The 15,635-nt window shown below is 38.6% G+C and overlaps 1 protein-coding gene across 6 annotated transcripts in view; it reads right to left on the reverse strand.

Annotated features, from left to right (window-relative positions):
- Positions 1-2,730: 2,730 nt before the first annotated feature.
- pkp4 (plakophilin 4) overlaps positions 2,731-15,635 on the reverse strand; it is a 185,508-nt gene continuing 172,603 nt past the window's right edge. For all 6 annotated transcript variants that reach the window (XM_059966497.1, XM_059966500.1, XM_059966498.1 and 3 more), the window contains 2 exons: positions 14,359-14,432; positions 2,731-3,694 (listed from right to left, as the gene is read on the reverse strand). In XM_059966497.1, coding sequence (XP_059822480.1) covers positions 3,449-3,694; positions 14,359-14,432 — 320 coding nt within the window. In that variant the 3' untranslated portion in view covers positions 2,731-3,448. The remainder of the gene's footprint in view (positions 3,695-14,358; positions 14,433-15,635) is intronic.

A 15,635-nucleotide genomic window follows, 5' to 3' on the forward strand; every position in this document is an offset into this window, starting at 1 on the left:
AAAAATGTGAGATAGTGTTCAAAGATTCAATGCCCATTTAGAAATCGGATGGCGGAGGGGAAGAAGCTGTTCTTGAATCGCTGGGTGTGTGCCTTCAGGCTTCTGTACCTCCTACCTTATGGTAACCTGATCGCATGCCTTGGGTGCTGGAGGTCCTTAATAATGGACACTGCCTTTCTGAGACACTGCTCCCTGAAGATGTCCTGGGTACTTTGTAGGCTAGAGCCCAAGATGGAGCTGACTAGATTTACAGCCTTCTGCAGCTTCTTTTGGTCCTGTGCAGTAGCTTCTCCATACCAGACAGTGATGCAGCCTGGCAGAATGCTCTCCACTGCACAACTATAGAAGTTCTTGAGTGTATTTGTTGACATGACAGGATTCACTACAGCTGATCAGGACCTTCTCTGCTGGTTTCTTGTAGACATAGTCAAGGGGGAAGACAACAATCCTGTACTAGATGGGAAACATTTTAGTTAATTATATTACTTATGTATGATGAAAAGTTTAACAGCAATAAGTAATACAGACAGGATGTAAGGACAGTAATGGAGCAAATTATATTGTTTTCAAGGCTACTTACAAGGCATGTGTACCTCTGAGAAGATAAGCTTAAGCTGATAGCAACACTAATTTTGTGATCCAAAAGATATGAAAAATAACTTAAAGTAAATACTTGATAAGCAGTGATTGTCTTGAACATGGTGTGAGAATATTATAAAGACAGACATAAAAAAAGTATGCTAAAATCAAGAGGGAATAAAACCTGATGTTGCTGCACAATAATAGCAATAAAAGTTGTTTGGAATTCATTAATACTGGAAACTCATAATCTAGAATATCAAGTTAATATGCTGGTGGTAAAAAGTGAAAATGTCATTGATATTGAAGTAATAATGAAGAAAGCAAAATAGTGTCTCTACTTCCTTTTGAGTTTGTGAAGATTTGGAATAACAGCTAAAACTTTGACAAACTTCTATAGATGTGCAGTGGAGAGTATATTGACTGGCTTCAACACAACTTGGTATGGAAGCACCAATGCCCTCGAAGCGAAAATCCTACAAGAAGTAGTGGATACCACCCAGTCCATTACGGGTAAAGCCATCACCACCATTGAACACATCTACACGAAGCATTGTTGCAGGAAAGCAGTGTCCATCTTCAAGGATCCTGACCACCCAGTTTATGCTGTCTTCTCACTGCTGCCAAGAAGGTACAGGATCCTCATGACTCACACCACCAGATTCAGGAACAACCGTCAGGCCCTTGAACCAAAGGGGATAACTTCATTTGCCCCATTATTGAAATGTTCCCACAACCTATGGATTCCCTTTCAAGGACTCTTCATCTCACACTTTTGATATTTTTATTATTATTTCTTTCTTTTTGTATTTGCACAGTTTGTTGTCTTTTGGACATTGGTTGAATGCTCAAGTTGGTATGGTCTTTCATTGATTCTATTATGGTTACACTGGACAACAAAGGTTTGCTTCCTGAATACATTCGGGTGTATTTTATGGATTTTGGCCTGCTGATTATGAAATCACCATGAAATTTCCCTATCATACACCATTTTTTGTAATCACCTATATTTGTTATTTAAATTCATAATTCAAGTCAATTAAAATGTTGCCCATAACGTAAGCTGAAAAGTTTTTTTTATCTTGCCCATGTGTAGACATGGCAGGACAGGTTTTAGAAAGACTACAAGAGCATCATGCACACTCCATTCCATGCATTGCATTTACATGTTCATATGCTGGTTTATGCTTAAGCTGATGCACATGTTCCATGTGCATGGCATACTGTGTGTACTCATTATAATAAAATAATTACATTTTCAGGACTTTTTGTGACGGTATAATATCTTGCCAATGTTGCAACAGTTGCAAAACAAGTACTTTGCTATGTTTCTGTCTGGCGAGTATACGCTTAAATCTTCAACGGAGCATAACTCCTCTTATTAAGAATACTGCTGAGCTCTACTTTGGGTGTAAAATTGGCGACCAAGACAAAGCCTGGGCTCCTCACATTTGTTGCATTTCCATTTAGGCTTCTTCCCTACAAATCTTGGCGCTGTCAATGATGAGCACGGTGAAAGTTTTCACCAGGACAGTGTAGTCATGAAAACACTGTATCAGGACAACTGAAACCCATTAATGCTGGCTAATTATTGTAGGACTCTTAAGCGTGAAGCCTCAGACACTTAGTACAACAAAAATCATCAACAAAACATTTTTAGCTGAGTTGAACTATTGCAAAGCATCAGCACTGATATGCAATTAAACATATTATATTCAATAAAAGTTAATTTCTTGTTTCTCCAAATTCCTACGTGATACAAGTCATTTGAAATTATATTTGTGTTCAGCTTCAAGTGATCTCTCATAACCAAAAGTAATTTCTGAGGGAGCAATACTTTTGGAAAAAAATTTGTTCAGCATTATGGATTTATTGAGTATGCCCTCAATAAAACTAATCTCAGGGTTTTAAATTTTAACAAATATGCACTTTGATAAATTTATTTTGAACATTGAGATAAAGGTCATCACACTGAAACATTAACTTTGTCTCTCTCCATAGAAACTGACTAATCTGCTGAGTATTTCCAGTATTTTGCTTGAATTTCAGAATTCCAGTACCTGCAGTTTTCTATTTTTAATAAATATTAGTATCAGAGAGCAAATCTTGCTAAATTGGAGAAGAAAAAGAAAAAAATCTTGAGCTCAGAACTTCAGTGTATGGAATGATCACATTTATTTATAAATGCATATAGCAAATGGCAGTGAAACCAGCCACAGAATGGGAATGGAAAAATAAGTTTTCAGTTTACTGGGAAATACACATTCTTTGAAATTACAAAACTTCTTTAAAACAAAATGTACTTATTTTCATTTGGATTAATTCATCTATTTTAAGAGTCCTGTATTTTAAAATTAATTTCAATACAGGACACTCCTTTAAGAAATGATTTCAACCTTGTTCACATGGCAGTTCCATATTTACACCAAAGAAAGCAAAATTTACAAGGTATATGGTATACATAATTTGAAGATCCAATATTTCAATAAAACAAAATGGACATATATATTTAAAATGTCTGTACAAACCAAAGGTAACACTTTATTCACAGAAGTTTCACATTTTATTTTGCTCATACATTATCCAACTATTTTCTTCCATCGCAAACCTTTCATCACTTTTCCCACACCACCACCAAACTATAAAAGCTACATAAGTAATCTAAATCTAGTCTGACTTAAGACGCTCATCAATTTTCCTTTTCTGTTCCTTTCATATCCTTATTCAATAGATCCACATCCTCAATCCCTTTCTTAAAAGTTACATTCACACTGTCTCCACTGGAAATCTTTTACATCAATGATTACTTACAATCAAATCTCAAAAATGGAGCAAAAAGACATTTTTCTTCTATTTTGTCTTCCTAATATTAAACCCAGGAGTCTGGGGATCCTGGGTACTGGTCTGCTCTGTAAGGCGGTCGTGTTGTGGAATATAAGTCTACGTAATTAGTTGAAGTTTTTAGTCCACGTGATGTGTAATCTGTGACTGCAGGATAATGTATTTGGTCATCAAAATAAGGATCTTCATAACTGTGGGGAGACTGCATATACATTCTGTAAGCATCATAATTTCTTCTGCTCGAGTCATCTTGACCATAGTACATCTGTGGATGCTGTAAAAATGTCACAATTAATAAAGCAGAATTATAGCAACACCATATGAACTACCAACCCAGTAATATTTAATACAGATCAAATATTAAAATATTTTGTAAAAAATGCAGTTGGTTACACAATGTGAGGGTTATAAATGAAATATTGGTACTATACTTGATTTAAGATAGATTTTGTATCGAGTTTTTGTTCCATTCTAGTCTTTCACTCAAGCAGTTGAGGAAATTGTTTCATAGCCAAACATGACATTTATCAGAAGTTCCCATAGGCTTGACAACGTGGTAGATTCATTTTCAGAATTTAATCTGATTTAATACTGGCCAGTAATTTTCATCAGCTAGCTGTGACATATTCTTAGACAAGATTAAATGCAAAATTGAAGACTTGTCACGATATTTTCCACAAAATGCTCTCTTGCTAGTGGAAACAGCTACCTGAGATACATCAGCATCAAAGCTGTGCAAGGCACTCAATAAAAACATTGAAGCAGTTTAGGACAAAACCTAGAGCTCATCATTTGATGAACTGCGTAGAGGGTTATATATTGAAAGCTCAGTACTGCATAACTGCTATAATGTATTGTAAAAAATGCAAGGTGAAATTATGAAGAATTATAAACATTAAGTAAAGACTTACAGGCAAAATCAAATAAAATCCAAAGATGTTTTATCTGTCCATGAAGAGCAGGTGGATGTCGTATACTTGGATTTCCAGAAGGAGTTTGGTAAGGTGCCGCACAAGAGACTTATAAATAAGATACAGATGCATGGAGTCGGAGGAAGTGTATTGGTATGGATAGTGGATTGGCTAACCAATAGAAGGCAGAGAGTTGGTATAAATGGGTGTTTCTCCGGTTGACAGTTGATGGTGAGTGGGGTGCTGCAGGGGTCAGTGCTGGGCCCGCAGCTGTTTACCATTTACATTGATGATTTGAAAGAGGGGACTGAGTGTAGCGTAGCAAAATTTGCTAATGACTCTAAACTGTACAGAGGATGTGGAGAGTCTGCAGAGGGATATAGACCGGTTAAGTGAGAGGGCCGAGGTCTGGCAGATAGAATACAATGTTGGTAAATGTGAGATCATCCACTTTGTAAGGAATAATAGAAGAGCAGATTATTATCTAAATGGTGAAAGATTGCAGCATGCTGTTACGCAGAGGGACTTGGGAGTGCTTGTTCATGAATCGCAAAAAGTTGTCTTGCAGGTACAACAGGTTATTAAGAAGGCAAACGGAATGTTGGCCTTCATTGCTAAAGGGATTGAATTCAAGAGCAGGGAGGTCATACTGCAACTCTACAGGCTGCACCTAGTACTATGTGCAGTTCTGGTCTCTACACTTGAGGAAAGATATACTGGCTTTGGAGGCAGTGCAGAGGAGGTTCACCAGGTTGATTCCAGGGATGAAGGGGTTAACCTATGAGGAGAGATTGAGTCACCTGGGACTATACTCTCTGGAATTCAGAAGAATGAGAGAGGATCTTATAGAAACATACAAAATTTTGAAAGGGTTAGATAAGATAGAAGTAGGGAAGTTATTTCCATTGGTAGGTGAGACTAGGGGACATTGCTACAGGATTCAGGAGAGAAGATTTAGGATGGAGATGAGGAGAAACTGTTTTTCCCAGAGAGTGGTGAATCTGTGGAATTCTCTGCCCAGGGAAGCAGTTGAGGCTTCTTTACTAAATATATTTAAGATACAGTTAGGATTTTACATAGTAAGGGAATTAAGGGTTGCAGGTAGATGGAACTGAGTTTACGGACATGATCTTATTGAATGGCGGGGCAGGCTCAATGGGCCGGATGGCCTACTCCTGCTCCTATTTATGGATAGGAGCAAGTCCTCATTCAGATTAAAGATCACCGAGCTGAAATATTAATTTTATTTCTTTTTCTGGAGAAGCTGAATATTTTCAGAATTTTCTGTTATTAATAAAGAATAGGGTCTCATAAGGACCAACCGAGTAACCATTATATGGATATGAAGGATATGGTAAAGTTCTTAATGAATATTTTTCAACTGTATTTACTGAAGGAGGAGATTATGCCAACAATGTTGTTTTCTAAAAAGTAATATTTTGGATGAGATAAAGAAGGTAAAGACTGAAGTAATAAAAAATTTGAGTTCCTTTCAAAGCAGCTAAAATCAGCACATGAAAAAGGAGAATATCCCAGGCTGTTAAAAGCAGTAGGCAGATCTGTGGAAACCTGTGTGGGTCCACTTTATGAGTTACGCGCAATGGTCCTTGTTAGAACATGGAACAGTACAGCACAGGAGCAGACCCTTCAGCCCATAATGTTGTGCCAAACTATTTAAACTAGTAATTAAATGTCTAACTAAACTAATCCATCTGCCTAAGTAATGCCCAGATCCTTTCATTCTCTGCACATTCATGTGCCTATCTAAAATTCTCTTAAAAATGTCCATTCTATTTGCCTCCTCCACCACTCCAACAGTGCACTCCAGGCATCCACCGCTCTGTGTAAAATCTTGCCCTGACATCTCCTTAGAATTTCCCCTCTCATCTTAAATACATGTCCTCCACTATTAGACATTTCAACCCTGAGAAAAACATCAACTGCCTAGGCCTCTCATAATCATATCAACTTCTATTAGGTCTCCCCACAGCCTCTGCTGCTCTAGAGAAATCAAAGTAAAATTGTCTAATCTTTGCTTAAAGCATACACCCTCTAATTTAGGCAGCACCTTGGTAAATCTCTGATCTACGCAGCTTCTTCCACACCTTCTTCAAACCCTCCACATCCTTTCTATAATGGGGCAATTCTCCAGATGTGGCCTAACTAGACTCCTATAAAATTACAACATAACTTCATGAAGTTTGAACTCAGTACCCTGATTACTAAAGTCAAGCAGGCCATTGCCTTTATCACCCTATCAAGCTCTGCAGCTGCTTTCAGTGAGCAACAGACTTGGACCCCAAGATCTTTCTGTATATCAACACTGTTACTTACGCTGCACATTTGTCCCCTTACATTTGATCTCCCAAAAAGCAACACCTCACATTTGGCTGAACTGAATTCCATCTGCTGTTTCTACCCATTTTAGCAACTAATCTAAATCCTGCAACATCTTTTGGCAATCTTCTACACTATCCACAACACCACCAATCTTTATTTCATTTGTGGACTTATTAACTCACGCATCTACATTTTCATCCAGGCTATTTATGTATTTCACAAAGAGCAGAGGTCAAACACCACTAATCACAGGCCTTTCAATTATTCTTGAGTCATCCTAACTGTTCCCTGCTTATCCTCTTGCACTTGATGCATGCATAGAATGCTTTGGGATTGTCTTCAGTCCTACTTGCCAACGACTTTTGATGGCCCCCTCCTAACTCCTTACTTGAATTTTTTCTGGCTTTTGTTTTATAATCCTCAAAGGTCCTGTTTGATTTAGTTTCCTCAACCTTACATACACTTATTTTCTTCTTGACCTAATTCACCAGCTCTTTTGACATCCAAGATTCTCTTACCTTGCCACTCTTGTCCTTCCTTTTTACTAGCACATACCTACCCTGTACTCTGTGCATTGGTCTTTTAACACCCTCCACATTTCAGATATGGACTTCTCCAAAAACAACTGTTGCCAGTTAATTCTCCCGAGTTCTTACCAAATAATCTGGTGATTTGGCCTGCTCAGATTTAATACCCTCCTTATCTGTAGCTACCTTAAAATTTAAGGAGATGTGATCACTATTCCTGAACTGTTCTCCCATTGAAAGGTCGGTCACCTGGCCAGGCTTATTACCCAGGCTGCAGGTCCAGTGCAGCCCCTCCTCTTATTGAGACTATCTAAATACTGATTTAAAAACACTCCTGGATGTGTCTCACAAATTCTGGCCATTTAAACCACTTGTACCAAGGAGGTCCTATTCTGTATTAGGGAAGTTGAAGTCACCCATGACAATAACTCTGTGCTATTTTTATACCTTTCCCTAATCTTCCGGTATATCTGTTTCTCAATGTCCTGGTGGCTCAGAATCAGAATCGGGTTTAATATCACCAGCATATGTTGTGAAATTTGCTAACTGTGTGGCAGCAGTACAACACATGATAAAACTGAATTACAGTAAATATGTATGTGTATGTGTGTGTGTGTGTGTGTGTGTGTGTGTGTGTGTGTGTGTGTGGATATATATATATATAAATAGTTAAATAAGTAATGCAAAATAAAAGAAAATTTAAAAAAAAGTAATGAGGTGGTGTTCATGGGTTCAATCTCCATTCAGAAATTAGACGGCAGAGAGGAAGAAGTTGTTCCTGAATTACTGAGTCTGTGTCTTCAGGCTTCTGTACCCTCTTCCAGATGGTAACAATGAGAAGAGGGCATGTCCTGGGTAGTGGAAGTCCTTAATGATGGACTCCGCCTTCCACTCCTTGAAGATGACCTGAAGGTTATGGAGGCTGGTGCCCATGATGGAGGTGGCTAATTTTACAACTCTCTGCAGCTTTCTTTGTTCCTGTGCAGTCCTCAATTTCCTAATTAAGTATAGCCACTGGCAAGGCTTCTTCATGATTGCATCAATGAGTTGGGACCAGGATAGATCCACTGAGATGACGACACCCAGGAACTTTAAGCTGCTCACCCCTTCCCTCAATGAAGTCTGGTGTGTGTTCTCCCAAATTCCCCTTTCTGAATCAATTCCTAGGTCTTGCTGCCGTTGAATGCAAGGTTGATGTTGTGACACCACTCAATCAGTTGATCTATCTACTTTCTGTATGTTTCCTCTTTGCCATGACATTCTGCCAGCAGCAGCGGTGTCACTGGCATATTTATCGATGGCATTTGAGCGGTGGCTTCCACTACCTTTCCCCCTATCTTTTTAGAAATATTCAAAGACTGGAACATTAATCATCCAGTCTTGTTCCTTCAACTAAGTCTCTGTAATGGTTTGTAAGTCTCTGTAAAGTTCCAGTGTAATTTCGTCCAGTCTCTTGTCTCTTTACTCATTTTCCAGTACACTGATGAATACTAATGGTGCTTCTTGGTCTCATAAAGAAATTGAAACTCTCATCACCATCTGCCAATACCTGATTTCTTATCAAGGCAACTACAGGAGATGCAAGATCAGCCTCGTACTTCTTACATTCTTACCAAGCATTGCGTCTAGGTGAAGTAGAAATTCATGGTATCTCTTCCAATTTAGTAAACTGCATTCAGTACTTCTCACAGCCTCCTCTACATTAGAGAAATCAGACTGATCAATTTGCAAAGATTATTATGCACTTTAAGGGGCATCTTTGGCCCCTTGAGCTCAACATAAGCTCAAGAAATAGACTCCAAATCCCTGTTAGGTGCATTACAGCTCTAAGGACTGAACTTTGAATCCAACAATATCTAATAATCAGTTTTTCCAATATATATCAAATATTAAAAAGACTGACCAGTTCTAATACTAGTTATCAACTTGCAATATTAACTGTACCTCTCTCCACAGATGTTGTCTGACCTGCTGGGCATTTCTTGTTTTTATAGTGCCAATCATAATAAAGAGAACTTATTTACCCAGAATATGGTGAAATTTTGGTATCTTCTACCCAAAATAGAGGAGACTCTGTCACTCAGCATATTTAAGACTGAGGTTAACAAACTTAGAGATATGAAAAATAAACAAGGGATAGGATATTTACTGCAGGAAAAGCTCATCTCACCACTGAGCACATCTACAAGGAGCACTGTTGCAGGAAAGCAGAATCCATCATTAAGGACCTCCCCCCCCACCCCCACCCTCTTCCAGGCTATGCTCTCTTCTCATTGCTGCCATTAGGAAGGAGATAAATGAGTCTTAGCTACATCCACACTCGACCGGATAATTTTGAAAACGCCAGTTTCGCATAAAAACGACAGGCGTCCACACTATGCGTTTTAAAAAATATCTCTATCCACATTGAAACGGAGATTTCGGCGAATCTCCTCCTCTTGCGCATGCGCAGGACACAAGCGAAAACAAGCAACATGTTCGGTGTCCAATCTTGCCGTAAAAGTGCCCGTTTGTGCAGTTACAGACTAGAAAAACTTAAAACGATGGACAGCTGCTGGCTTTGGCGCAGAACTTAAAAGTAAAAAAAAATACTGGCGCGTACGGAGGCAACCAACAGGGAGTTCATTAACAGATTGACCCGGCTGACGACGAACATTGAAAAACTGGCTAACTCTGTTGCATTAATAAAGCAACTTGTTAAACGTATAAAACATGTCCGCATCAGTGTTATCTTGTATTTTCATACAATGTTACATTAGGCTGTTACACATCTATTGTCAGAGAAGTACTTGCATAAATAGGTAAACCACCTTCATACGGGCAAGGACAGAAAACAGGGCAAAGTGAGTATACTTATTTATTCAGTAAGTTATGGGTCAAAGTATTTGGTAAGTACATTGCTAACTCTTCTGGTGTCAGTTTCATTGCCGTCTGTTCTGAAATTGTTAGGTTGCGTTCAAGAAAACAATGAAATAGCGCGCTGCCGTCTGACAGCATTTTCAGAAGTCTCTGGTTACCCCGTCCACACTTATCTGGCCAATCCAGCGTTTCAAAAATACACACTTTGGGCAGAGTTTCTGAAAAGCTCCGGTTTCGGGGGACGAAAACACTGTTTTAGTGTGGACGAAGGGTTAAAACGAAGAGAAAAAGCTTCGGTTACGGATTTATCCGGTGTAGTGTGGACGTAGCCTTAAATCCCACACCACCAGGTTCAGGGACAGTTATTCCCCCTCCAAAGGGGTTAACTTCAACTCAACTTCAGGCATTGAACTGATCCTGCAACTTATGAATTTTCTTTCAAGGACTTTACAACTCATGGTCACGATATTTATAACCTGCTTGTTTTTTTCTTATTACTTTTTTTTATTTTTTGTTTTTCCAGTTTGTTGTGTTCTGTACATTGGCTGTTTGTTCATCTCTGCTGTGTGCGTTTTTCTGCAATTCTACTTTGTTTCTTTGTATTTACTGTGAATGCCTGCAAGAACATGAATCTCAGGGTAATATATGGTGACATACATGTTCTTTGATAACAAAGTTACTTTGATCTTTGAAAAATGTTGCTAAAGCCAAAGATCAGGCATGATCTTATTGGATGATAGAACAGGCACAAAGAGACAAAGTGTTTACTTCTACTTCTGTTTTATTATGTTGTTATAGATTAGTTTGTTGGTGATACAAAAATTGTTCTTGAGATTAACAGTGAGGAGAACATTTTCAGCTCCTGCAGGATGTTGATGGATTGATAAACTATGTAGAAAAGTGGCACTCAGAGTAAAATCCAGAAGTGCAAAATCATGCATTTCAGGAGGTACAAGTCAAGACAGTATACCATAAAATGGAAGGGAATCTAAGATATGGTGGGACAGATGGATCTTGGACTGTTGATTATAAATCCTTTGAAGTAGCAAGTTGCTTTAACAGAATGGTTAAACAAGTAGTAGGAATGCTTCCTTTTATTAACAATGATATATAATTAAGAACAAAGAAATTCTGTTAGATTGCCAGTAAGATGGTAATTTAAGTTCTATGATCAGATTTGGTCACAATATCATGGGAAAGATGTAAAATTGAAGAGGAAGTGCAAGAATGTTGCCAGGATTAGCTGAGGAACAATTGAATTGGCAAGGGTTATTTTCTTTCAAACAGAAGGGTTGAGGGGAGTTTTAACAGAAGTGCCTAAAAATATAAGGAGCTTAGATATAAACTTTGACTTCTGGCTTTGAGATATCAGAATGACTTATATTCCTTAGCAGAAGGGTCAAAAACCAAAAGGCATCGATTTTATATAACTAGTAAAAGAATTGGAGGGGGAAGGAGTATATTCAGGCAGGCAATGGATATTGAGCACCATGATCAGCAAACATAAAAGAATACACCCTGATGCCTTCCCTAGCATTGTGGGGGATTTTAACCAGGACTGCTTGAAGAAGTCTTTGAACAACTACCACCAACATAAACACCTGTGGAACCAGAGGAGTTAGCACACTGACCACTGTTATACCACCATCAAAAAGAGTTACTGTGCCATCCCACAACTGCACTTTGGAAAGTCTGATCAACTGGCTGTACTTCTACTCCAGACATATAGGCCAAGAAGATATTCTCAAGGGAGACGGAGAAGCACTTATAGATCTGTTCTGAATTCAAATCTGAATGAATATGCCACAGTTGTCACCATTTTCATCAAGACCAGTATGGATGAGTATGTGCCTTCAAGAACTTATGGGACATACCCAAACCAAATGACGTAGATGAACCAGGAGATTCACAGTTTGCTGAAAATTAGATCTGTGGCATCAAAATTTGGTGATCCAGAAATATACAAGAGTCCAGGTATGATTTATTGAAGGCTATTTAAGAGCAAGAAAACAATCCTGATTGAAGTTAGAGATGGACTTGGATGCATGTCAGCTCTGGCAAGGTTTAAAGGCCATTACTTCCTACAAGCTGAAACTTGGCATCATGAATGCTTCTGATGCATCATTCCCAGATGAGCTCAACGCCTTTTATGTGCACTTTGAAAGGAAGAATAAAACTACACCTGTGCAAATCCCTGCAGCATCTGGTGACACCGTAATCTCGGTCTGGGAGGCCGATGTCAGAACATCTTTTATGAGTGTGGTTGCTTGCAAGGTGTCAGGCACTGATGTGTACCTCCTGTGTGGCACTGAAAACCTGTGCCAACCAAATGGGGAGTGTTCAAAGATACCTTCAACCTCTCATTGCTGCAGTCAGTGGTTCCCATCTGCTTCAAAAGGGCCACCATCATACCAGTGGCCAAGAACAGCAGGGTGAGCTGCCTCAACAACTATTGCCCAGTTGCACTCACATCTATTGTGATTAGATGCTTTGACAGGTTGTCATGGCCAGAAGCAGCTTCTGCTGAAGCAAAGACCTGGACCTGCTGCAATTTGCCTATTGCCACAATAGCTACACAACAGATGCGATGTCACTAGTTCTCCACTTGGCCTTGGATCATCTAAACAATAGCAATACCTAAGGCTGCTGTTTTTTGATTACAACTCAGCATTCAATACCATCATACCCTGATTACAAATCAACAAGCTCCAAAATCTGGGCCTCTGTTCTGACCTCTGCAACTGGATCCTTGACATCCTCATTAGAGACCACAGTCAGTGAAGATCGGAAATAAAATCTCCTCCTTGCTGACATCAACACTGGTGTATTTCAATGATGGGTGCTTAGCTTACTGCTTTACTCTCTCTACACCCACGATTGTGTAACTAGGCACAACTCAAATGCCATTTATAAATTTGCTGATGACACTATTGTTGGCAGCAATTCAGGTGGTGATGATAGTCAAAACAACAATCTCAATGAGCAATTGAAGATGTCTTTGAACATTACTGCCCGTTGGTTTACACAGGTTTTCAACCTTGTATGACCAGCGAATTGACTGTGGACATCAGGAATGAGCAATCGAGGGAACGTAAACCATAAACCATCCCCTTTGAGTGATCAGCAAGTTCCTGCATGTCAGCATCTCTGAAGGTCTATTCTGGGCTCAACATATTCATGTAATTACAGGGAAGACACAACAGCAGCTATATTTCCTTAGGGATTTGAGGAGACTTGGAATATCAACAAAGTCTCACAAATTTCTACAGATGTACCATGGAGAGCATTCTAACTGGTTGCATCACTGTCTGATATGGACGGGCAACTGCACAGAATTGGAAAAAGGTGCAAAAATTTGTAAACTCAGCCAGCTCCATCATGGGCACTAGCCTCTCAGCACAGAGGGCATCTTCAAAAGGCGATGCCTCAAAAAGGCGGCATCTGTCATTATGGATCCCCATCACACAGGGCATGCCCTCTTCTCATTGTTACCATCAAGGAGGAGGTACAGGAGCCTAAAAATGTGAAATCAACATTTTAGGAACAGCTTCTTCCCCATGAACATCAGATTTCTGAATGAACAATGAATCCATGTGCATTACCTTACTACTTTTCTTACTTTTTGCTTTCTTTTTGCACTACTTATTATTGAAAATTGTACAAATTACAATTATTTTATTGCAATTCGTAGTTTTAAAAATTATGTATTGCAATGTACTGCTGTCACAAAACAACATATTTCATGACATATGCCAGTGATATTAAACCTGATTCCGATTGTGAAGAGGATATCTACTACTTAATTTGCTCATACATTGATAAGACATCTGGAGCTCAATTCTGAAAGTCTTTGTAAAGAAAACTAAGAGGTCCCTGATAAGCATTTGCAGAACAATAATCTGTAAGACTATGGATCTGCTGCAGATAATAGGATTAACCTGGTATACTGTACATTTCTCAACCACGATGAGTCAAAGTGTCTCTTCCTACAATGGGTAATGTTCTATGATTCTGTTCCTTGACCCTCAATGACCTAGGACAATTTAAAAATGATTCCTAACTTTAACTCATTCCAGTTGGTCGTCATAAAACGTATTTGCTTGAAATGGACAGACTTCTCAATTCAATTCACAGAAATCTCAACTGCTATAGGCAAAGAAGATTTAATTATTCATATCTACTAGACATAATCTCAAAACAGATAGATTTGAGTCCTGCATTTTCCACAAGGTTATTTCATGATTATGGAATGCTCTGATGCAGATTATTTTCCACTTTATAATTTCTTATTCAATACTTACATGAAGTCGTCTAGATTCCTCCTTTGCTGGTGAAGAATAGGAACCTATGTAAATAGGTGACAGCTTATTGGAACCTGAAGATCAATACATTGAACTCAATCAGTTAAAAGATACACAATAATTGTGATAATTCAGCATAAAGGCAGAATTAAAAACAAGTGTGGAAAGTGAGATACATGGAAATAAGGAAAATGTGCGTCAAAGTTTACATTATGCACTTTGTAAATAATCTTATAGTATATTAAATAATGATTCAAGTTAGGCAGAAGTTGGAGTATACTGCTTATTAATGCAGAAATGGCAGAGAGTAATTTATAAATTTAAATATAAAATGCTATAGGAAAAAACAATATTGTGTAATCATAATAAACTGGTAACTATTTTCTTTCCATACACTCTCAAAGTAATAGTACAAAGGTTCACTCCTATGAAATACCATAAAATTCTGGTAATATGCTGTCCAATTGCTTGGAAATCTCAAAGGTTTGGCACTGACTCATACACCATCTCCAATATTCCCCTTAAAGACACTGGGTTCCAATTTCTCAAGTTCCCTTTAATCATACTGGGGGATCTGTTTTCAGCTTACTTCTTATATTCACAAGAAAATGTATTATGCTGTGATGTAACAAAAAATGAATGAAAAGTATCTTGGGGTAAGATCCAATAGTTCAAAAGATCTGCAAGTTCAGCACCATTGCTTTAGACACAAACAGGAAAGACTGGTTACTTTAAATTGTTGAATCACACATTCGATCTCTTTTGATCAATAGTTGGAATTTTAAAAAGTATTGCGCCTTACGTCTGTGGTGGGAAAGCTGTTGGAAAAGATTCTTAGAGATAGGATCTATAGGCATTTAGAGAATCATGGTCTGATCAGGGACAGTCAACATGGCTTTGTGAAGGGCAGAGGATGTGATAAACATGGATTTTAGTAAGGCATTTGACAAGGTTCCATACGGTAGGCTTATTCATAAAATCAGAAGGCATGGGATCCAGGGAAATTTGGCCAGGTGGATTCAGAATTGGCTTGCCTGCAGAAAGCAGAGGGTCGTGGTGGAGGGAACACATTCAGATTGGAGAGTTGTGACTAGTGGTGTCACACAAGGATCTGTTCTGGGTCCTCTACCTTTTGTGATTTTTATTAACGACCTGGATGTGGGGGTAGAAGGGTGGGTTGGCAAGTTTGCAGACGACACAAAGGTTGATGGTGTTGTAGAAAGTGTAGAGGATTGTCAAAGATTGCAGAGAGACATTGATAGGATGCAGAAGTGGGC

This window comes from Hypanus sabinus, chromosome 4 (genome assembly GCF_030144855.1).
Source record: "Hypanus sabinus isolate sHypSab1 chromosome 4, sHypSab1.hap1, whole genome shotgun sequence".
Taxonomy (NCBI): domain Eukaryota; kingdom Metazoa; phylum Chordata; class Chondrichthyes; order Myliobatiformes; family Dasyatidae; genus Hypanus; species Hypanus sabinus.